Genomic DNA, 22790 nt, shown 5'->3' on the forward strand with positions numbered 1-22790 from the left:
TCGATGTGAACTTCCGCGAGGACCGCGAGTCTTGAATTTTATATTGATTCTTATGGAGATTTCAAATTTGCCGCCTTTAATTAAACTTGGCAAAAGTGGTGACGATGTATCATGGCTGCCATTGTAGCAGAGATCCAGCGTTCTGATTGGCTAATAGCGAGTTGCCGACTCGCCATGTTCCGTTCCGTCTGTTTTGTCGTCGTTTGTCCTCTAATGGAATGGAGTCGATGTTCGGAAGCGATTTATAAGATTTAATTTCGCTGAAAATAGCCACTTCAGGCACGATCTGGACTTTGCAGAGCTTGCATTGCGGTATTTATGAAATGAATTTCCAAATTTCAATATCTGTTGGTCTCTGGATGTTCGATTGTTCGCGAATGAACCCTTTCCCTCATCCTGCAAAAAGTGCGATCTTGCTAAAGTGAATTCGTTTTCAAGGTCTTTTTGCAGGGGTCTAGTTGTCATGCTCGCAAGAGTACATTTTTTTGGCCCCTGGGGACTTTTTTGCTTGCAACATGCATTGATGGACAATTATGTATACAAAAATTTTTTTAAAGAAATATTTATTGTTATTTAGTTCTATGTAGCTAGTAAGAAACATAATATTGAAAGTTGAGAGAAATTTTATTGGATTGATTTTCAAAATTATCATAACCTACAGGTAGAAAATGTTCATAAATTTCTAATTTTTTGGTTGGGAGTGACAAATTGGTTTGTTAAAAATATTTTTGTTCCAATAAATTTAGTCATAAATAGCATTTAAATTTATCCAAATCATATCTATGATATATTATGTTCAGTGCACAGAACAGTCCAACGAAAAAAATGTCTTTAACTCAACGATTTTTTTCTTTTTACCTTATCATCACTTCAAACTATAGTAGATATTGATGAAACAGAAATTTTAATTATTTTTAATCAGATTCCGACGATTCCGTAGAGCCGTAGAGATTACATGATTTAAAAAATCTCTTTGAAATTATAATTAGTTTTAAAATTATTTTGTTTACAGTTGGGAGATTACATAACGCGACTGATCAAATGTACGCAAGTGATGGAGCTTGTGCGGCCACCACCCTTCTTAAAATGAACGAAATCCAGCAACTCTCCACAGTTGGTACGTCACGGCACTTCTAGATTAATTTTGTAAGAGTGAAATGAATTTTTCTTCCAGGTCTCCTTGAACTTGCGCATCGCGAGTACCAAGCTGGAGACTATGAAAATGCTGAAAGGCACTGCATGCAGCTGTGGCGGCAGGAGACCAACAACACCGGTGTCCTCCTCCTCCTGTCTTCTATTCACTTCCAGTGTCGCAGATTAGACAAGTACTAAGACAAAGCATTTTCTTTTTGTCCTAAAATGATTTTTTTTTTTAATTTCTTGCGCAGGTCTGCTCACTTCAGCACTTTGGCAATTAAACAGAACCCACTGCTAGCCGAGGCCTACAGCAACCTGGGCAACGTCTTCAAAGAGCGCGGCCAACTGCAGGAGGCCCTCGAGAACTACAGACATGCCGTTCGGCTGAAACCAGACTTCATTGATGGCTACATTAATTTGGCGGCTGCCCTTGTGGCCGCTGGTGACATGGAGCAGGCTGTTCAGGCCTATGTGACAGCCTTGCAGTACAATCCAGTATGATCACAATTAAAATTTATTAGGATTATGCCAAGAATCAAAATTTTTTACAGGATTTGTACTGCGTTCGAAGTGACTTAGGTAATCTGCTGAAAGCTTTAGGGCGACTCGACGAGGCAAAGGTAAGCCAGCAGAGAGTTTCAGCCCCAAAAAAATGAGTCGCAATCCCCATAGTAGGCCCCAATTTGAGGGCAGTTTGTTGACCATTGATAACCATTCTTGCAGGTTTTACTTTCAAACCTTTCGTCTCGTTGACTTGCCTGCTAAGAGTTGCAGCAATGTAATTTAAAAATCTTTCGTTTACATATGGGCAGATATTTTCTGCATTGATCGCGAATCATTGCTCCTGCTCGACATCTGCAGTGCGCTATGTGGCTGAACTCAAAACTCGTTATCTCCTCAGTTTCGAATATTCCTTGCATTATCGGTGAAAGGAGAACAGATGAAAAATTCATCCCTGACCATTGCTAAGTTTGTTTTTTATTTATTATTTATTTTTTTTTTTTTTTGAGTTAGGCCAATACTGCAGTAGTTGGACCAAGGGTGGGCTGTAAAGTGTAAACTCGGTTATTCTAAAAACGATTCGCTCAAGATTGATAAATTTGGATGATCATGTTGAGCAGCTGCTTTCAAGCGACTTTTCATTCCAAATTCCTTTAAACCATTCAGTCGCTTAGCTGAGGCTGCCAATAAAAAAGAAACCACGCAAGCCTAGTTAATCTCAATCATGAGTTTCCAAAGTTCTTGATCTTGAAGCTCGGGACCCGGACATTTCCTTTTGGCTAACTTTGGCCCCGGAAAAGCCTACTCGTGGTCCTTTGGCAAGTCAACATAAAATTGCAGTTGCCTTCGCTTAGGCAATTGCAGCGCAGCGTAATTTTCAATGGCGCAAGGACCGCCCAGATGACGCACGAGAAGTGGAATGATCACACGCCTGATCTGGACAGTCCATCCATACTTTTTGTGACGCAGTCATGGAAATGAAATTTGCAAGGCCAAATGGTTTGCAAGCCGCAGTATCGGTGAAGCAAAATTGTGCTCTCGCTCTCTTTCCTACTTTCAATTCCAGAAAAGAAAAAATCTCTCGGCAACTCATATTAATAAGATTCTTTCTTTCTCTTTCCCCCGATTGTTTTGCCAGACTAGGTTCAATTCAAGCTGGTTTCGATCTTGGCACGGACGGCATCGAAAAATGTGCTCCGTTTACACCTGAAGCGTATGTTACATTTACAGATGAGGGCCACCTTTTAATTTTAACCTTTTGCGTGCTGGGCTTATCAATCAATATTTTTATTTTCCTCTCACGTACACGTTTTCAGTAGCATTAGGACTATATGATTTATTTTTTAATAACCGTTTGTTGATGAGCCTACACTGGAAAGGATGTTTTGCCAGTTTTTCAGAGTCAACCACCATTCTTTTCTCGGCACAAGTATCCAAATGCAAAACTGAATTTTCGCAGCTAAATTCCATTCGGCGTTTGATTTGCATTTGAATATTTTGGCCGAAATCCAGTATGATTGGAAAGTATAACTGAATGATGGAAGCAAAACCCTTCGCTCCTAGGGTATTGTTTCCATAAATGGTCACAGGCAAAATTTTAGCTTGACACACCCGTGTGATTTGCCACGATCACACCGCGCTTGGGCGTAATTAAATTCTTTTTCCTTTCAAGGCGCTGAGAAATGTAAGTCATTTGCCATAAGAATGAAACACTTTCCAAAATTTGAATACTACTTGTCTCTTGTTAGAAATGATTCCATATGCCTGCAGTTTTTATATTAGTTCAATATAAATATATCTAAAATTAACATGAATGTACCTCGTCCCATTTCTGATTAACTTTTTACCTCCCATCTAGGCATGCTACTTGAAAGCAATTGAAACTCGACCTGATTTTGCCGTCGCCTGGAGCAACCTTGGCTGCGTCTTCAACGCACAAGGTGAAATTTGGCTCGCAATTCATCACTTCGAAAAGGCTGTTGCTCTTGATCCCAATTTCCTGGATGCCTACATCAATCTTGGAAACGTTCTGAAGGAGGCCAGAATCTTTGACAGGTAGATAAAATTTTATTTTTAATTGCATCCACTGGCAGGACAATATTTCAAATAAATTATAAAATTGCTAGACAATAAAATCTATCGAGGAGGGTGCCCAAACTTTTTAATTGAGCTGTAAAATGATTTCAATAATAGAATTACAGGTAACTTATAGTTATATGTTTTATATCAAATTTAAGTTAAATTATCAATATAATTATTTAAATTTTCTAAAATGGTCTTATTACTTATTTATTTATTGCTTTTTTAATAATTTAATTTACCAATAAATTGGAATAGGTTAATTTTTATTTTGTTGCAATTTATCCCAAAAATATGAAATTCGCTTTTTTTAAATCTGATATTTTACTTTGGTTGGAGACGGAGATACAAAATTTGCCATTCCTTGGTCAAGGTTTCACTCTTTACGTGTGACCTACTACCCCCCACCCCCTACCCCGAGCTATTGAAGCGAAAAGTCAAAGGGGTAGGTGGATGCGGAGAAGCCGCAGCGCCCAGCCGCGTTATCTGGGCATGACCTATTTCATGGTCCCAAAAATTGAGGTCCTGGCGGTGCGCGAGAGCTGTAGTTGGCGAAAATCAATAATCTCCCGTTGCCATCACGTGACTCGGAACATCGTCCCCGTCCGTATCTGCCCAATGCGCAGGAGGGCCGGGGTTCATTCATTCAAGTTTGCCGTATCGTCTGATCACTTCTCCATCTCGGCGGGCATGGTTTTGCGGCCAATCGAGCCTTCTCGTCGTTAAGTTTCCGCACACAACGACTTCTAGGGTGGCGTGAAAAAACGAGTTGTCTCGGGACACGCGATGCCCATCTGAGGTCTGCGCATCCTCGCCTCCTCCTCCTCCTCCTCTCTTGATGAACTAACTCTTCATTAATTTCCTCACCTTGAGAGAGAGACAACAGCACTTCATCACTCTTTTCCCTTATTATCATTGCTTTGCTAATTATTATCTATCACCTTTTTCGCTGCTCACAACTTGATTCCATGCTCATTTCCTAGGATACAGGCTTTTTTGTTGCCACTCGGGCGGCTTTTTCTCAAGTAAGTAGGATAGAGCCAAGCTCTTGTAACTCGCATTTCATTTCATTGCTCAAATTTTTGACACAGAGAGCTTTTTTAAAGAAACGAAGACAATTTTTTCGTCCATGGTCTCCGAAATCAAGGTGAAACCGCGATTCGCAAGTTGTAAAAAAATTCGTCCAATATTCCACATGTGGCCCGCAGATTATTTCTAACGCGGCGTCGGTGTCAATTCTGCCGAACCAATCCTTAAAATATCTGATAAAAATATTAATGCGCAGACCTCAATTTTGAAACGTATAAGCGTGCATTTGGCAAGATCATTGTCATTAAAATTATACCACGGAGAAAAAATTCCATTTCATAAACGGTGAAACATATTCTCAATGTTCAATGTCGATGCCTTATACTTTATATCAATGTGATACACGTATTTTGCGTATTTTGTAACCCAGCCTATATACTAAGAATCGTGACAACCAATGTCGGTCTAAGTGTGTGAAACCTGCATTTTCTACAATAAATAGGCAGACTAGAGTTAATTTTGACGAAATTTTGCCAAAGTTGAAAATTAAAATTAAAAAGTCATGGAGTATCAATGCATCATGGTTTACACAATAATTACAATTCTTCCCGGGGACAATCCTTCAGAAAATCGTAGCAGTTCTTACTCCTCCCTTTCCAAATCCTCCCATAAAAAGTCCAAGCACCGATGTAAAATATTAGTAAAAACGCCCAAAGACGGACCAAGCGAGAAAGAGTATGGGTGTTTTGGATGCTTCAAAAGGAGCTTGGAAAGGTAACACAAAATTTCCTGCCAGTGGATGCAAAAAATATTTTAAATGACAAATATGTCCTTGATGAAACAATACAATTTGTTGTGTATTCCAGAGCTGTAGCTGCATATCTTAGAGCATTGAATTTAAGCCCAAACAATGCAGTCGTTCACGGAAACTTAGCTTGCGTGTATTATGAACAAGGGTAAGCGTCCATAAACTGCCAAATTACTACCCCCAGATGCTAAATTTTTTATTTCCAGCTTGATCGATCTTGCCATCGACACTTACCGTCGCGCCATAGAACTTCAGCCCAACTTCCCAGATGCGTACTGCAACCTGGCAAACGCCCTCAAGGAAAAGGGCCAGGTGCCTGAGGCCGAGGAGTGCTACAACACGGCGCTGCGCCTCTGCCCTACCCACGCTGACAGCCTCAACAACCTGGCCAACATCAAAAGAGAGCAGGGCTACATTGAGGAAGCCACCCGGCTTTACCTGAAGGCGTTAGACGTCTTCCCGGAATTTGCTGCAGCCCACTCCAATCTGGCGTCGGTCTTGCAGCAACAAGGAAAGCTGAACGAAGCCCTGCTGCATTACAAGGAAGCGATCCGGATCCAGCCCACTTTTGCTGACGCCTACTCGAACATGGGAAACACGCTGAAGGAAATGCAGGATGTGCAAGGAGCGCTTCAGTGCTACACCAGGGCCATACAGATCAACCCTGCCTTTGCAGATGCGCACAGCAATTTGGCTTCCATCCATAAGGTTTGATACTCTCAATAATTGCCTAAACCCATTCTAACTTGTTCCACAGGACTCGGGCAGCATTCCTGAAGCTATCCACTCTTATAAAACGGCTCTCAAACTGAAGCCTGACTTCCCTGACGCCTACTGCAATTTGGCGCACTGTCTGCAAATTGTTTGCGACTGGAGCGACTACGATCTGCGAATGAAGAAACTGGTAGCAATAGTCGCAGAACAAATTGAAAAGAATCGTCTACCTTCCGTACACCCTCATCACTCTATGCTATACCCGCTGTCACACGAGTTTAGAAAAATGATTGCTGCTAGACACGCAAACTTGTGTGTGGAAAAGGTAAATCAATCTCCTTATCAGTTGATCCATATCACATTTTTTTCCTTTTGTAGATTCAGGTCTTGCACAAGGGACCATACAACTTCCCCGTGGAGCACAGGGGCAGGTTGAAAATTGGCTATGTTTCCAGTGACTTTGGGAACCACCCGACTTCGCATTTGATGCAAAGCATTCCTGGCATGCATGACAAGAGCAATGTGGAAATTTACTGCTACGCTTTGAGCCCAGATGACGGAACTACATTCAGATCCAAGATTGCTAGAGAAGCTGAGCATTTTGTTGACCTCTCGGCTGTTCTCTGCAATGGGAAAGCAGCTGATAGGATTAACGCCGATGGAGTCCACATATTAGTCAACATGAATGGCTACACTAAGGTAAACCATAGTTCAGATTTTTTTGCTTTGTTTTCTAACTAATCATTTCTTAACAGGGAGCTCGCAATGAAATCTTTGCTCTTCGTCCTGCTCCTGTCCAAGTGATGTGGCTTGGGTACCCTGGAACGAGCGGTGCTTCTTTTATGGATTACATGATCAGTGATGAGGTGACATCACCTCTTGAGTTGGCCCACCAGTACAGTGAGAAGCTGGCATTCATGCCAACAACCTACTTCATCGGGGACCACAGACAGATGTTTCCGCATTTACAAGAGCGCGTCATTCTCACAGACAAGGTACTGAATATATTTGAAAATTATTGTAATATTTAATATCTCTATAATAAAAATTACAGTTAACGGGAAAGAAAGACTTGGCTGATAATGTCGCAGTCATCAACGCAACAGATCTTTCCCCAATCTTAGAAAGTACCCAAGTCAAAGAAATCAAGGAAGTGGTGTGCTCTGTTTCAAACGATCCCAACCTCAATGGGAGACCAATGGAAGTTTCTATGAAGGTGGCCGAGTTGCCTACCACAACTCACATTGAGGTTGAATATAAATTATAGTTGGCTCCTTGAAATTTACTGTTAATGTTTTCAGACCATGATTGCATCTGGCCAAGTACAGACCTCAGTGAATGGGGTTGTTGTGCAGAACGGATTGGCCACCACGCAGACAAATACCAAAGCCGCAACTGGGGAGGAGGTTCCTCAAAGTATCGTCATTACTACTAGGCAGCAGTATGGCCTTCCTGAAGACGCCATTGTCTACTGCAATTTCAACCAACTCTATAAGATTGATCCTGCCACTCTCCAAATGTGGGTGAAGGTAGGATTCTAAATTTTTATTGTGAATTCGATTCAAGACAAATTTTTTTAATATTATTTTTAGATCCTGGATAAAGTTCCCAACTCTGTTCTTTGGCTGCTACGATTCCCAGCTGTTGGGGAACAAAATCTGCATAGCGCTGCCCAAGCACTGGGTCTATCCGCTGGAAGGATTCTTTTCTCAAACGTGGCTGCCAAAGAGGAGCATGTGAGGCGAGGACAGTTGGCTGATGTATGTCTTGACACCCCACTCTGCAATGGACACACAACCAGCATGGATGTGTTGTGGACAGGAACTCCTGGTTTGTGAGATAAACTTAGAAAATTATTCGAAACTAAAATTTATTTTTAGTTGTGACCCTACCCAGTGAGACTCTTGCATCAAGAGTGGCCGCCTCTCAGCTCACCACCCTTGGATGCCCTGAACTGATTGCAAGTACCCCAACCGAGTATGAAAATATCGCCATTAGATTGGGCACAGATCGAGAGTTGTAAGTTACGTCAAATAATACTGAATTTTAAATCACTAAACGAACTTTCAGCCTGAAAGCAGTGAGGGTGAAGGTGTGGCAGGCGAGAATGACTTCGCCTTTGTTTGATTGTCGATCATATGCGGCTTCGTTAGAAAAGCTGTATTACAAGATGTGGGAGAAACATGCAAAGGGTGAGAAGGCAGACCACATTTCACTTAATTAATATATCACTCTTTCTCTCTCTCTCTATATGTATTTTCTCATTTAGTTCCCGTTTGTATTTATTATGTGAAAAGAACTTCCAATAAATTGATGCTAAAATTATTCAAATAGTTCAAAATGCGCTTCACATTTTTTTCATTTGCATCGTCATGCGACTTCTGCCAGGACGGAAGAAGCGTCGTCTCGATTTTGAGTCGACAATCATCTGAGCTTGTCTCTTGATGAAATTTCTTGTCGGTATATCTTCCTCTTCCGATTCAACTTCTTTAGACTTTTGATTGTTTTGCTGAATCTCGGTCCTCTCACTTGACGAGCGATGCGTGTAACCGGCTCGACTGCCCAGACGCGAGTGGGACGCCCTCTCCCGAATCCTTTGCTCCTGTTAACGTTAATTAATTATTAATTTTATTGAAAAATCTAAAAATTAAAAATATTCACCTCTTGCTTCTGCTGGGCTAATTTATGAGCTGCCAAAATTGCATCCTCAATGAAGAGAAGGGCAATATGATCAAGGTCTTTTCCTTTTGTGTCAAATTTATTCTCACTCGTGTCAAATTCCTAGACCCCAAAATTTGACTATAAAAAAATCTAAATTTTTTGTTTCATTACCTCAAGAGAGTTGTATATTTCTAACAAGCATTTCATGACCCTTTCTTTAGTTGCCTTCCTTTCCTTGACTTTTCTATGAGTGTTAGTGCATCGCTTTTCTTCTTCGACTATTTTTATCTTAAGTTCCTCAACCTCCTCAGCATTCCTTATAAAATTTCCCAGTGAAATTCAAACTAAAAAAATGTATATATTTCAATTACAATTCCTTGCTTTTCACTTCTGCAGTAAATTTTGAAGCCTCCAACTTGGCCATAAGCTCAGTTCTTTGCGCCTCCATTTTTCTTTTGTCCTCCTCAGTGAGACCCCTCAAATAAGTCAGCCTATTTCGTGTCTCTTTTTGGCTGACAAATCTGTGGGTAACCATGCTCGGCTCCACCTCACCTGTTACCAGAGCGTTTCTTTTTTTTAATCCACTACTATCATAAGATTAAATTGGAGCTTGCCTTCTGCAAGCTCAAAAAAGTGCTTTGTCTTGGCCTGACCCGGACCCGACCAAAATAAAAAATTAAATTCTTAAACCCACCTGTCGCCACCATGAGCTTTTTGTACGTGTCCTCCAAAGCTGAAGTGGAGTATTGACTGTGGTTGTCTTCATTGGGCGCGCCGAGGCCCAGATTGTCCAGGGATGTGACTGAGTCGCGGTGCAACTGCGGCATCACCCCTGACGAGGGGAAGAGTTGGTGCTCCAGGTTTTCCAGTTCCAACCTTCGCTCTTCGACGACCATCCGCTGCTCCTGCAACTTCCTTTCCCTCTCTTTGGATTGTCGAATTGCCAGTTCTTCCTGTCTCACCAGCATCGCCCTGGTCGCGTCCCTCACGTGCAGAGCCTCAATTCTTATATTCTAGTAAAAAAATTTAAATTGTTTTTTTCAGCTTTAATATATAAAACCAGCCTGCAGTTTTTCAAGTTCATCACTTTGCGCTCGAATATCATTCTCAAGTTTTTGCAACGAAGCTTCGTACTTGACAGAGTCGTTGAGCAAATTCACTCTGATTGAAGAGTACTTGCGCCGAACCGTCTCTGCTTCCATTGCATTCAGCTCAGTGTGGTGAATTTTGTTTTCCAACTCACTTGTTCTCTGTTACAAAAAAAAAAAAAAAAAAAAATAGCTGGAGAAAAGATATCTTATTATTTTTACCTGCTTATCAGGAGTTTTTTCAGCGCTTTTTCTTCTCAATCTTTGAAATTTTTCTGCTTCAGCTTTAAGTTCATCTCGGAATTCCAATAAATTTTCATATTTTTCCTCGAACTTGAATTATACCAATAAATATGTGGCTGAAAGTTCATGATCCAACTCTTACCTTGTGATACTGATAAACTAGCATATCTAACTTTTTGTTCAACTCAATTATCCTGTACTCGATGACATTTAGAGCCTCGTCAGGTCTCTTATTGCTCAAAGGGAAGAAATCTCCTTTTGCACTTTTTGCTCTCTGGTTGAAAATTTCTTCACTCTATATATATTTATATATTTTTTTTCAATATTATAATAAATGAATGTCGAAAACTAAATTTATTAACCTTTATTGGTTTTCCGAGATTGGCACACAGTTCTTTAAGCTCATTTTTCAACTGATTTATTTTATCCGCGTTTTTCTTCTTCTCGATACCGCAGATCTCAAATTTGGCCTTTCTCTGACCCTCTACAAATTTTATGTTTGTTTATTTTGCAATTATTTATAAATGTAATCACATACCAGATAACTGAATTTTCTTCTTGAGATCATTTATGTTTTTCAATATTATTTCTTCTGCGCTATTTCCATCCGATGCCATCACTGCAAATTACTCTAGTAATATTAACTAATTATGTAAAGCTCAAATGGTAACCATAGCGACAAACGTTGGAATTCTCATGGATACGTTATCAAGCAAGGTGAACAGGCTCAACTTATTGATTTCAAATTCCATAACAATAAAAGGGAACAAGGACTTAAGTAAAATTTTATATTCCAGAGTAAATGAAAATAAATTCAATATTTATTCATCTTCCTTAATGACAGATTTAAGCTTAGCAGGCACAATTTCAACGGTGCCCTTCTTTGAGTGCGCCTTTCGGTTGTACTCCCTGGAAATTTTCAAAGTTACTAAACGCATATTTTAAACAATACAACAACATACTTTCGCTTCATCTTTTGATGAATAATTCTATGTTCTCTGGAAGCATTGTAGACATGCTGAGGAACCTGTCTGTGTTTGGAAATCCTCTTTATTTGTGGATGTGTTGCAAATTTCTCCTTCAGCGTATCTCCATACTGCATGGCCGCTCGTTCTCTCGGTTTCACCTTTAACCAAATATTATTAGCATCGTTGGCTGAGAATACAATATCAAACTTACAACACCATGCTTCTGCCAAGCAATAGCCTTCCAGAGTCGAAGATTCATTTCGTCTGACCCGGAAATAATGTAACGGCTGTCATAGGTGTAGGCAACACATGTCAGTCGCTGCATTCTCTTTGTGTGATAGATTTCTCTAGATGTGATCTGAAAAAAAATATTGATTTTGTAAAAATTGAACTGATACAAAAAAACGTTGAATATTAAAATTGAAGAAATAAATAATAATTTGTTAATAATTTTAGTTACCTTTGAGGACTCAAAAATTCTGATAGTTTTGTCGTAACTTCCCGAGACAAACTCCATTCCTGTGGGGCAGTAATCAACATCGATGACCGCCGAGGTGTGTCCAACATGCATTGTCAATGGAATCGAAAGGTTCCGACAGTCAAAAGTGTACAAGCTAAAAAGAGCTTTAAAATAACAGAAAAAAATTATTCAAGATATTACTTGAAATCTTCCGAAGCAGCTGTGAAATGGAAAGCTTCCATGGGATTCCAGCAGATTTTGTTTGCTTTCAGACTCATGGTAACTTTCCGAACCGGTCCAGCATTCCTCATATCATAAATCATGATGCTCCTGTCACTACTGCATGCACCTAAATTGATCAAATTTGATATATTTATAAAACTCGAAGTTTACTTAAATTTTACCAATCAAGTTTGTCTGAACTTGGTTGAATTGTACGCAATGGATGGGGTCAACACCCCATTGAAAAGTCCGTAAGGGCTCGTCTCTTGTGCTGTCCCACAATTCCACAGCCTCGCCAGCAGTGACAAAAGTCTTGTCTTCTCGATGGTGGGTAATGGAATTGATCGAGTTCTGAAATAAGGTTTTATGAATAAATTTTTTAGATTTTGATTGATCAAATTTCACAAACTTTGCAAATGATTGTGTTCGAGGGAAGAATCTCTCCTTCGTCGTCGTCTCTTTCAGTTTTCCAAATTTTGATAGTTTTGTCGTCTCCACAAGTGATCAGATGCTCTCCGGATGGTTCGAAGGTCATGCCTTTGACGGTCCTTTCGTGAGCCACCATTCGAACTTCTTGTTTTCGAGAGGCCAAATTCCAAACGATCACCTTCAATGTAAAAAAAAAAATATTTTTCAAACCAAAGAAGAATTAATTTTCTGTCATACCTCTCCATTGTAAGCACCACTGGCAACTATGGAGAGCCTTTCAGGATGTTTTGCCATGCAACAGACACCGTCTCTGTGTCCATCTAGGCTACACAAGAACGGCTTAGCAAAAACTCGCTCCAATTTCACGGCGTTCAACGCCTGCTTGTACTCTCGAGGGGCTTCCAAAGGGTGCAAATCAGGGTCGTAATTTCTCTGCACTAAGAATAAAATTAATGTAAAATAAAAAAAACAATTGGTTATATTTTTAATAAAATTACTTTTATGCAGGTCATTTTTCGTCTCTCGAAGATAATGGTCAGGATTCCGACAAATTACTTTTACCTTCATCTTCAGTACTTGTTATAGAACTTGGAAAATTACCAAAATATCATGGAAAATTAATCAAAATTGGGTAGAACGGGCCGACTATGTACACACGTGTGTGTTTGTTTACGTCGCCAAGTGTTTTTTTTTCTTTTTTCTCGATCTGCTTTTGGTGACGTCAATGCATCCTATTGGCTCTCCAGGAATATCTCTTGACGCTGATTGGATGAGGTGAAAATGATCTCAGTTTGAATTTCAGCTCTCCTGCCATGTGCGGGCCACATGATGATTCTATGCGCGGTCAGCGCGGTATTACTTTAAAATTAAATTTAATTCAATTGGGCAAATAATATGGCTAACACATTTCTTTATTTTGTCTAATCATTATTTATCCTTTTTTGTTATCATCAGAAAATTGATACAACACGAAGAAATAAGTAACAATAAAACCTGAAAGCGATACAAAATATTCATAGTTCAGCACAAAGCAGGGCCCCATTTTCATCGAGAAGGATTGTTTGGAGTCAACAGAGATCATGTGGACCAAGGGTAGTAATTCGTACCGATGCGACATCTTCAACCAAGAGTGGCGAAAAATTTCTTTGTTTAAAGCATCACTCTAGAAATTGGATTACAGCTTTTTTATTAATTAAAAAAATTTGGCACACTTACTTTGTCCATCAAATTTTGTCCTATCAAGCAGTATAAAAATATTTTTATCGCGACCCAAAAAACGTACATAGCCATGCCGACTATTGGAATTGTGGCAACATACTACAATAAGTTGTGAAATATGAAGGTAGAAACATGATAAAATAAAATTAAATATTATGTAATAACAATTATTACATTTGCAGCGCTAAACGTCATAGAGCAGATTGAAATGCAACTGGTAGAAACAACAAGAATCAAAATTGGTGACCATAACTCATTCATCTCGTCCACAAATCTGTAAAAATTTAATGAAAATTGAACAAAGGCATATTAAAAAAACTTACTCTGCCAAAAGTTGTCGGAAGTGAAGCCAGCAGTGAATATCAATAATTGAATTGTTTTTATAGGCATATGTTTTTATTTTTGTAAGTTCGAAGCTTTTTTTTAGAGTATCTTTTAAAATTCGGAGTTCGCATGTAATTATCATGTGAAAATAAAACACAAAACAATCCATTGCCATACTCTTGAAAGGGGTCAGTGAGCTTGTGCCCGACACTAAATAGTATATGGGGCCCTTGTGCGAGGCGCCGAGAACTTTGTTCAAAATTTTTTCAGAATCGTCATCGTCCGCAACGGTGATGTTTGGCTTTAAAATTTGAAGGTATTTCTTCCCCACAAAAGTTGTCAAAATCATCACCGTGCATTGGATAAATAAGAAAATTGAAATTTGTGCCGCCAAAATTCGCTTCAACCTTTTACCTGCTATTTTTAACACCATTTTTTGAAAATTGAGAAAGGGAGGATAATTCAAAATTTCATTTAGTTTCCTCAGCAATTTCAACAATTTGTATTTGTTTTTAAAAACAATTAAGGTTTTTAAGATAGAACCAACAAGCCCTATTTCAAATACAATCAATTTTCCGATATCCCTCAAAGTAAAGATGGAGTTATCCAAAAACTCCAATGTCACCATTGCCAAGATTGTGAATAATATCATAAAGATCATTAGTTTTTCATAGAAAGAACCCAACAATTTGAGAAAACGGAATTGAAAACGTAAGCTCCCAAAAGGAACCCAAAGACCAAGTGCAAAGTTAAATTTGAGAATAAAATTGAAGGTTTTATCATCCTCTAAAAGCACCATTCTAGAAGCAAAGTTTTCCAGAACTGGCACACTTCATCAATATTAATGTAAATTAAATTTTAGCGTTCATATTGATTTTTTGTATTTGAATGGATAGGAATAGCTCATTATCGAAATTATTCTGATAGATCAATTTCAATAGTGGTGCTTTAAATTATAATGTTTTCTTCTACATGTTGATGTTGACCTGTCCAAATATTGATTTAGAGAAAATAAAAAAATTCAAACAGATAAAGGGTTAAGACAAAGGAGACAAAGACTGGCATGTAAATTTTTGGCGTGATCGGAAATAGTAATATTTATTTCAAAATTAAATGAATCACAACAAAATGAAAAAGCTGCAAGTTATTGTGAACAAACAGGAGAAAATGACTAAAAAACAAAGGAGATTTCGTAACACTAAGAATCATCTAATTCTTGTGTGACATGATAGTTGTAGCAGCAATACACGGGCATACAATTAGAGAGTTGAGTAGTTGTTCTTGTTGCAAAAATATATGCTAACGGGGTGTGCTTGTAAAAATTAGTAATCAATTCTTAAACAGGCAAAAATTATGTTACACACATGTATTGTCAGTTCCTTGCTCGGTGTCAAGTTAGAATTCAAAATCGAATTCTTTTCAGCAATGACTGATTGTGAGTGTCTCGATGAATCCTCACTTACACATTTAATTGGACAGAACTGCGTAAAAAGTTGGCTTCAAAACAATGTCCGTCAATATCAATCGAAATAATATTGCGTTTCAGTACATAATCCAAATCGCTTTGCCTGGTATACACAAAGTGTCTCAGGATCTTATTCATATTATTTTACATTGCGTATTGAGCACCCATGAGTAGTGTTGCCGATGATGGACCAGTAAGTAAAAACATAAAAGTTCCACCGGTGCAGAAACATAGGAATTTAAAGCACATTGACGGTTGATTTTAAATTTAATTAGACGGCAATAAATAAAGACGTTTGGTATGTGCCAAAAAAGCAACACTTTCACAACTCGCTCTCGATGGCGAAAATAGTAGTGTGTTAGAACAATTATTATATTTTTTGGTAAGATATGTTTTGCCAATGGAGATCATACATATTTGACTAAACATAGCAATCATGTTGTAGAGCAGAGGGCGGCTCACATTAGTCCCTTATTCCTTCTTCAAAAAGAGTTGTACTGAATTTAAATAAGTTTGGAGCCGATAGGAATTTGAATGCAGCTCTTTGATCAAAATGACACCAACTACTGGTAATAATAGGTGTTAAAGAGATGAACAATAACTGCTACACATACAAGGTCCTAAATGCAAATCAAGATCCTCAGGGTAAGCCGAGAGCCTCTTTCTTAAATTGACACAAAGCACTGCTCCGCGTTGTACAATAAAAAGAGGAATATAAAATTTCGTGCACTTCCTAATTATTAAATAAATCCCTCCCTGGATTCTCCAGCCAGGAAGAGAGAGATAAATTGTTCTGTTATTAGTTCAAAGACTATTCGTCAAGGTTTTGCTAGTGGTAGCTACGTCGATCAATTTCGAGAAAGACTATGAGTATTTTTTTAATATTAAAAGTAAAGCTGCATTGCGTAGAGTTTCCACATTGAATGCGGAAATTTACAATTTAGGTATTCGCAGGCAATCAGCATGCACATTACGCTGCAAAAGTACGAATGTGATATAATCTCAGCTAAGCAAATTTTATATCTTTTTCCAAACATAACAGAAACATTTTTTTCATTTTATCAGCTGCTCTTTACAAATGTACAATTTCATACATTTTTTTCTGCGTAGTAAAACGCAAAAATTAAATTTATTGCAATTAATGTAATTAATAATTATGTGTTGATTGACTAAAACACAGCTATCTATATCAGGGCTCCTTTTTTTCTTGCGAACTACTCAAAAGGATTAGAAATTCGTAATCGACTAGACGTTTAACAGAATCAAAATTATTGAAAGAGCAATTTAAGGTCAATAATGAAGCTGTTTGCAGGCAACTTACACCTTACGCAATCTTCTTGCTACACGACGAATCTGCCCTAAGTTCACAGTGTGGTAATCTGCCTGGCAGACCGTTGACCACCATCATTTCTTCAGTAGGGAAGTCAAGGACAACAGTGAAGTGGAAAGCCATGTTGGCACAAGCAATTATGTACTCGCAAAAAGAGAACCAGCTGAATGCTAAAAAAATTTAAAGAAATACAAAATAATTGATTTCTTTTTAAAAAAAACTTACCCATGACATGACACATGAAGCGGTGCTTCACAAAAAAAATTAAAAGTCCTAAGGTGCTGACAAGTGATGCCGCAAAAAGGAAGCGTTTTAAGTCGTAGGATTGCTTCTCGTTTTCGGTCAACTGCGGTTTGAGAATGTTGAATGTCCTCAGGACGACCAGCATGTGGCTCAACGAGCATATCATGAAACATATGAACATCTTCTCATGGAGAGCTGAAATTTTTCAAAAAATGGGAATTTAAAAGAATATAAAGAAATTGCCAAATAAAATTTAATAAATTTGTCATGAAAGGAAAAGTTAAGAATCAAAGCATTAAAAAATTACATAAACATTTCAAATTTAAGTTAAATTTTTTTCATTAGACTTACGATAATTTTCCCTGTTGGACACATAAGTGACGCCAAGCAAGGAAGCTATCTCTATAACATTGAGCCAGTAGCAGATACTGAGGAGGCGCTTGTACTTGGCCTGGTGCTCGACAGGGATGTTCGGCAAGCGCGACAAATAGTATGTGTTGTACACTAGGGCGATCACAATTCTGGGCCCGATATGCAGGGCAACGCAAATTCGCCACAGGTACCGCTGGGGACTGATTCCTGTTATGGCACTGATGGAAGGTATTACATTGTACACCTGCAAATGATTAAGCAAAATTACAAAAATTTAAATACAAAATACATTTAATAAAAAATAAATTATTGGCCTTGGCCCTTAAATCTCGAGTGCATTGAAATCTGGCGCAGTGTCAAGATTAGGGCGTTTGCCAAATGCAAAAATAAACTCTAGAAATAAAATACAAAACGCACGGTCATGGATATAAATATATTTTCCGCCCCCCCAACAAAATAAAAAATATTTTAACATAAATAAAAATTTTGAACCCAAAAAACAGTCGTATTGTGAAACTAAAAATATTAATGCCTCCTCAACTCAAATTTAATATTAAATATTAAATTCTATTCCTTCTTTATCATTATCTTTAACCTTGACAAACAGCTAAGTAAGACTTACTTTGCAGTGTGTTTCGTGAATTTGATCCTGTTGGAAAATATAAGCAGTGACAAAACAGACGAAGAGTCCAAAAATCGGAAGAGACACGGTGACCACACACAATTGCTTGAAACTAACGGCAAAGTAGACAACCGCATTGCTAGTGACAGATTTGCTCTGCTCCATCTTGTCCTCTTTTTTGTCTATAAGGGTCGAGGTCAGCACAAGCGTTTACAAATTCACAGTAGCAGCAGGAGGGTCAAGAGAGATAGCAGAGGAAAGTCCCAGCAGAGCTCCATTTTTCCAGCCGAGTCTTTTTCTTCGAGGAGGCAAAAGAGAGCTGAAAGCAAGTTCAACGTTGACAAACACATAACAAAAGGAACACATAACACAGGAAATGTGCGTGAGAAAGAAGCAAAAATATTTATATGCAAAATGAACGCGTGTACATAAACAAAGAAGGCAGCAGAGAAATATAAATATAGGAGAGCTAAAAATATAAAAGCGAAAACGGAGAGACCTGCGGAGGCCGGCAGAAAACTCTTCTTGTTTGTATTTACTCTGGGAAAAGTTTTGTCAGAAGTTTGGGCGTCCAATCAATATTTCATTCTGTGACTTTTCAATTATCATGTTGTTTCGTACAACTGCCTCTTGTACTGGGAAAAGGAACAAGACTACATATGTAAAAAAGTACATACATAGTTGGCCTTCTCAATCTCATATCGAGCTCGGCTCTCGGCTTTGCATATTTATGAGCGAATTTACGCGATTGTTTCGATACAAAAGTTCACGTACCTCTCGGGTTCCTTAAATTGCACAAAATTGGCGAGATAATAGAGCAGACCGAGGGGGTTGAATTCGAGATAACAGCGTTTAATTGGGGGTTGGTCGCGACGCAAAACACGACGGGGTTGAAATATTGTGCACAATTTTGAGCCGCTAAGACGTGATTAAGCCGGACGAATTTTCTGTTACGGTTTAGAGTTATGTGGGAAATCTACCTGAAAGTGCTGCAGTGTCGAGCACGGCCGGAGAAATCTGCGTTTCGAGATTCAACTGCCCTGATTTAGTCAGAGGCAACTCGTTGATCATATGGACTCTCGGTGCAACGAGTTCTCATTCTCATAGTTCCCTGGTATGGCAGTGCGGCAAACCTTTCGGTGTGCAACTTGTGCAGATGCAGATTGCGAAAGGCGGCTGCCGGCAGTGCGGGGTGGTAGGGGTGCTGGCGGCAGCGAGTCCGAAATTCAATCTTGAGATTGTAAAAGGTATGAGATTAAATTAAATTGTTATTTTAAAAAAAGTATGAAATTGAAATTAAGTGTAGAAGATGTTTTATTTTATTTTAATACAAATTCTTTAAAATGTTTTATTGTAAATAAAAGCTACAAATTATTTTTTTATTTTTATTTTTTAAAAACTTTTGTTTCATAATTCATAACATTTCGCACTTTTTACATTCTCTCACAATCACCCATCAAAAATTGAACGCAATTTATTTATTACAGTACCAAATGAAGTGCACATATTTTAATCCTATTTAGATTTTAGTTACCACAGAACATTGTGTCTTGATTAATGATTTCATTCTCCATATCATTCAACATACTCATTTTAAAGACTTCAGCACACCCTTATTAAACTAAACACAAATATTCGCCTTTGACCACGTGAACCTAGCACAAAGCAGTCGTGTTTGAGGAGAGACTGAGGGGAATAATAATTGGCATTACATATTCTAAGTGTGTGTGTTAGGGTCTTTGTGCTGGATGGAATATCAATAATAAATTAACAAACAAAAAGGTGGAGCCCGCTGGAATTGGTGTTTAATGTAAATACCAATTCAAGAGAACCAAAAAATGGATGATCAAAATTTTGCAAGTCTCAGATCAAAAATGAAAAGTGTGGAATTTCAATGAGGCGGGAGCAAGATCAGTCTACAACTCGTCCTTCATGTCGTCGTCGTCGCCGCCCGCAGGTGGGGGCGGGGCACCACCCTGACCCTGGTACAGCTTGGCAATGATGGGCTGCACAACGTCCTCGAGCTCCTTCTTTTGCTTCTTGTAGTCCTCGGAATCAACGTCCTGGTTCTCCTCCAGCCACTTGATCTTCTCGTCAATGGCCTCTTCCATCTTGGTCTTGTCACTATCAGATACCTTGGCGCCCAACTTGTCCTTGTCGCCCAACTGGTTCTTCAGGGAGTAGGCGTAGGATTCGAGCTCATTTCTCGCCTCGACGCGCTCCTTCAACTTCTTGTCCTCGTCGGCAAACTTTTCGGCGTCCTTGATCATTCTGTCAATGTCATCAGGGGTCAATCTGTTTTGGTCATTGGTGATGACAATCTTTTCCCTGTTTCCTGTGCCCTTGTCCTCCGCAGACACCTGCAGAATGCCGTTGGCGTCGATTTCGAATGTCACCTCAATTTGGGGAACACCTCGAGGTGCGGGAGGGATGCCAGTGAGATCGAACTTGCCCAGGAGATGGTTGTCCTTGGTCATCGGACGTTCACCTTCGTAGACCTGGATGGTGACGGTGTGCTGGTTGTCAGAGGCAGTGGAGAAGATCTGCGACTTCTTTGTGGGGATGACGGTGTTTCGGGGGATCAACTTGGTCATGACTCCACCAACGGTTTCAATACCCATAGTCAGAGGGTTGACATCAAGGAGGACAATAGCGTCAGTGTCCTGTTCGCCGGACAGTACTCCAGCCTGGACGGCAGCACCGTAAGCAACGGCCTCGTCGGGGTTGATGCCTCGGCTAGGCTCCTTTCCGTTGAAGAACTCCTTAACAAGCTGCTGGATCTTGGGGATACGAGTGGAGCCTCCGACCAAAACAATTTCATCAATGTCCTTCTTGTTCATGTCAGCGTCTTCCAAGACCTTCTGCACTGGCTTCATGGTGGAACGGAAGAGATCCATGTTCAGTTCCTCGAACTTGGCCCTGGTGAGAGTTTCAGAAAAGTCGTCTCCCTCAAAGAAGCTTTCAATCTCGATCTTGACCTGGTGGGCGGAGGACAGACCTCTCTTTGCCTTCTCAACCTCGCGCCTCAACTTCTGGACTGCCCTGTTGTCTTTGCGGATGTCCTTGCCCTTTTTCTTTTTGTACAGCTTGATGAAGTGGTCCATGACGCGCTGATCGAAATCTTCACCTCCCAAGTGAGTGTCACCGTTGGTGGCAACGACTTCGAAGACGCCATTGTCGATGGTGAGCAGGGACACGTCAAAAGTACCACCACCCAAATCAAAGACTAGAACGTTCTTCTCGCCTTCCTTCTTGTCCAAACCGTAGGCAATGGCAGCAGCAGTCGGCTCGTTAATGATTCTCATGACTTGGAGACCGGCAATGGTGCCAGCGTCCTTGGTAGCCTGACGCTGGGCATCGTTGAAGTAAGCGGGCACAGTGACAACAGCGTGGGTGACCTGGGGGGAAAAATTAAGAATTAGTATTTAGAAAATAATTGAAAAATACTTTGTTTTTACAATAAATATACAATTTTACAAGTTAATTATTAATTTTAATTCAAAGGTACCTTCTTGCCAAGATAGGCTTCGGCAGTTTCCTTCATCTTGACCAAGACCATGGCGGAGATTTCTTCGGGAGCAAAGACCTTGTTGCCCTGAGAGGTGTCAACCTGGATGTGAGGCTTGCTGTTCTTCTCGATCAACTTGAACGGGAAGTGCTTCATATCAGACTGGACAGTGGCGTCGGTAAACTCTCTACCGATGAGACGCTTGGCGTCGAAAACGGTGTTCTCAGGGTTGGTGGTCAGCTGGTTCTTTGCGGCGTCACCAATAAGGCGTTCGCCGTCGGCAGTGAAGGCCACGTAGCTGGGAGTGATGCGGTTACCTTGGTCGTTAGCAATGATTTCCACTCGACCATTCTTGTACACGCCAACACTGCAAATTAATAAATTCAGGGTTAGAATCTAGGTGGACTGGTTATGTAATGAAAGGCCTACCAAGAGTAAGTGGTTCCCAAATCAATGCCAATAACAGTTCCAATGTCCTTGTTTTTGTCGTCCTTCGAGGCGAAGGCGACGGCTGCCAGAAGGCAGAATGTGTTAAGGAGAAGGAGCAGTCTCATTTCGACTCCTTAAACCGCAGTTGAAGATTGAAAAATCTGTAATTAAAAATTTGTTCATGAATTGAAAATACATGGTGAAAATTTGAAATTTTAAGAATGTTCCAGAAAAAAATATTGATTAAAAAACCGCACTTCAGGTTAAAAATAATAAAATATGCATGAGGGTATTTAAAAATTTAAAACAATTTATAGAAACCGAGAGCCAAGTGTTTAAAGATGCTAAAAAATGCAAAGCTACGTGGACGTCTTGTATCAAGGTTGTATTGTATCGGCTCGCACCGCTGATCACTCAACGGGAAAAGCCACCTTTAAAGGACCGCCAGGCGTGAAAAAATTTATGTTAAAAGACGCCAAAATCCAAATTTTTTGAAGCCGGTTGCAGTTCAATTAAATATTAAGGCTTAAAAACAAATTTAGAGTCCCTCAGTCTGATAATTGTTCGTACAATTAGATCGGAATGCACAGCCAAGTCCCGTTATGATAAATTCCAATCGGGCTGCACCCCCATGCGCACGGATTTAAAAGCTTTAAAGTCGGATTTTTGAAAGGGAGCAGCGTATTTCAAATCGAAATTACTGACGCTCGCATGTGTGGTTATGATTTAAATATGTATTCTCACCTCTGTCGGCAGTACTTGCTTCGCAATTCACTTGAAAATCTGTCAACTCACTCGTTCTTCTTGTGCTTGCTTCAAATAAATGACACGACTCACAACTGGTCTGGTACTCAAAGACCGGGTTTATGAACCCAATATCCCAGCGTGTCGCGAGCCCATTGGCTGAAACGCCACGAACGGCGCTCTGATTGGCCCGCGT

The 22790-nt window shown here is 39.6% G+C and overlaps 5 protein-coding genes across 5 annotated transcripts; 1 reads left to right on the plus strand and 4 right to left on the minus strand.

Moving 5' to 3' along the window:
- The first annotated feature begins 151 nt into the window (after positions 1 to 151).
- On the plus strand, positions 152 to 8593 carry LOC132201831 (UDP-N-acetylglucosamine--peptide N-acetylglucosaminyltransferase 110 kDa subunit). The gene is made up of 16 exons (XM_059628332.1): positions 152 to 312; positions 1013 to 1117; positions 1175 to 1325; positions 1389 to 1632; positions 1689 to 1757; positions 3497 to 3693; positions 5613 to 5702; positions 5761 to 6262; positions 6312 to 6593; positions 6647 to 6967; positions 7024 to 7263; positions 7323 to 7517; positions 7570 to 7797; positions 7861 to 8098; positions 8149 to 8287; positions 8339 to 8593. The coding sequence occupies exons 2-16, from the start codon at positions 1042 to 1044 to the stop codon at positions 8490 to 8492; spliced, it is 3126 nt and encodes a 1041-aa protein (XP_059484315.1). The 5' UTR covers positions 152 to 312; positions 1013 to 1041; the 3' UTR covers positions 8493 to 8593.
- LOC132201563 (outer dynein arm-docking complex subunit 3) lies at positions 8361 to 10877 on the minus strand. Its single transcript, XM_059627798.1, has 10 exons — positions 10799 to 10877; positions 10623 to 10744; positions 10403 to 10555; positions 10240 to 10350; positions 9994 to 10179; positions 9624 to 9942; positions 9301 to 9481; positions 9101 to 9245; positions 8930 to 9049; positions 8361 to 8870 (listed from the first exon to the last, which is right to left on the minus strand). Exons 1-10 carry the CDS (start codon positions 10875 to 10877, stop codon positions 8616 to 8618), a joined length of 1671 nt encoding a protein of 556 aa, XP_059483781.1. The 3' UTR covers positions 8361 to 8615.
- Positions 10878 to 11044: 167 nt separating this feature from the next.
- On the minus strand, positions 11045 to 13033 carry LOC132200401 (DDB1- and CUL4-associated factor 13). The gene is made up of 9 exons (XM_059625839.1): positions 12837 to 13033; positions 12577 to 12776; positions 12320 to 12517; positions 12093 to 12261; positions 11890 to 12037; positions 11689 to 11842; positions 11440 to 11586; positions 11223 to 11386; positions 11045 to 11169 (listed from the first exon to the last, which is right to left on the minus strand). Exons 1-9 carry the CDS (start codon positions 12904 to 12906, stop codon positions 11082 to 11084), a joined length of 1338 nt encoding a protein of 445 aa, XP_059481822.1. The 5' UTR covers positions 12907 to 13033; the 3' UTR covers positions 11045 to 11081.
- A 1914-nt stretch (positions 13034 to 14947) lies between these two features.
- On the minus strand, positions 14948 to 19054 carry LOC132201834 (post-GPI attachment to proteins factor 2-like). The gene is made up of 5 exons (XM_059628338.1): positions 18894 to 19054; positions 17914 to 18232; positions 17271 to 17535; positions 16902 to 17114; positions 14948 to 16846 (listed from the first exon to the last, which is right to left on the minus strand). Exons 2-5 carry the CDS (start codon positions 18076 to 18078, stop codon positions 16671 to 16673), a joined length of 819 nt encoding a protein of 272 aa, XP_059484321.1. The 5' UTR covers positions 18079 to 18232; positions 18894 to 19054; the 3' UTR covers positions 14948 to 16670.
- A 383-nt stretch (positions 19055 to 19437) lies between these two features.
- Positions 19438 to 22743, minus strand: LOC132201832 (endoplasmic reticulum chaperone BiP). The gene is made up of 4 exons (XM_059628333.1): positions 22595 to 22743; positions 21851 to 22011; positions 21422 to 21788; positions 19438 to 21311 (listed from the first exon to the last, which is right to left on the minus strand). Exons 2-4 carry the CDS (start codon positions 21973 to 21975, stop codon positions 19830 to 19832), a joined length of 1974 nt encoding a protein of 657 aa, XP_059484316.1. The 5' UTR covers positions 21976 to 22011; positions 22595 to 22743; the 3' UTR covers positions 19438 to 19829.
- Between the last annotated feature and the right edge of the window lie 47 nt (positions 22744 to 22790).

This window comes from Neocloeon triangulifer, unplaced genomic scaffold, assembly GCF_031216515.1.
Source record: "Neocloeon triangulifer isolate White Clay Creek 2 clone unplaced genomic scaffold, ASM3121651v1 ptg000014l, whole genome shotgun sequence".
NCBI lineage: Eukaryota > Metazoa > Arthropoda > Insecta > Ephemeroptera > Baetidae > Neocloeon > Neocloeon triangulifer.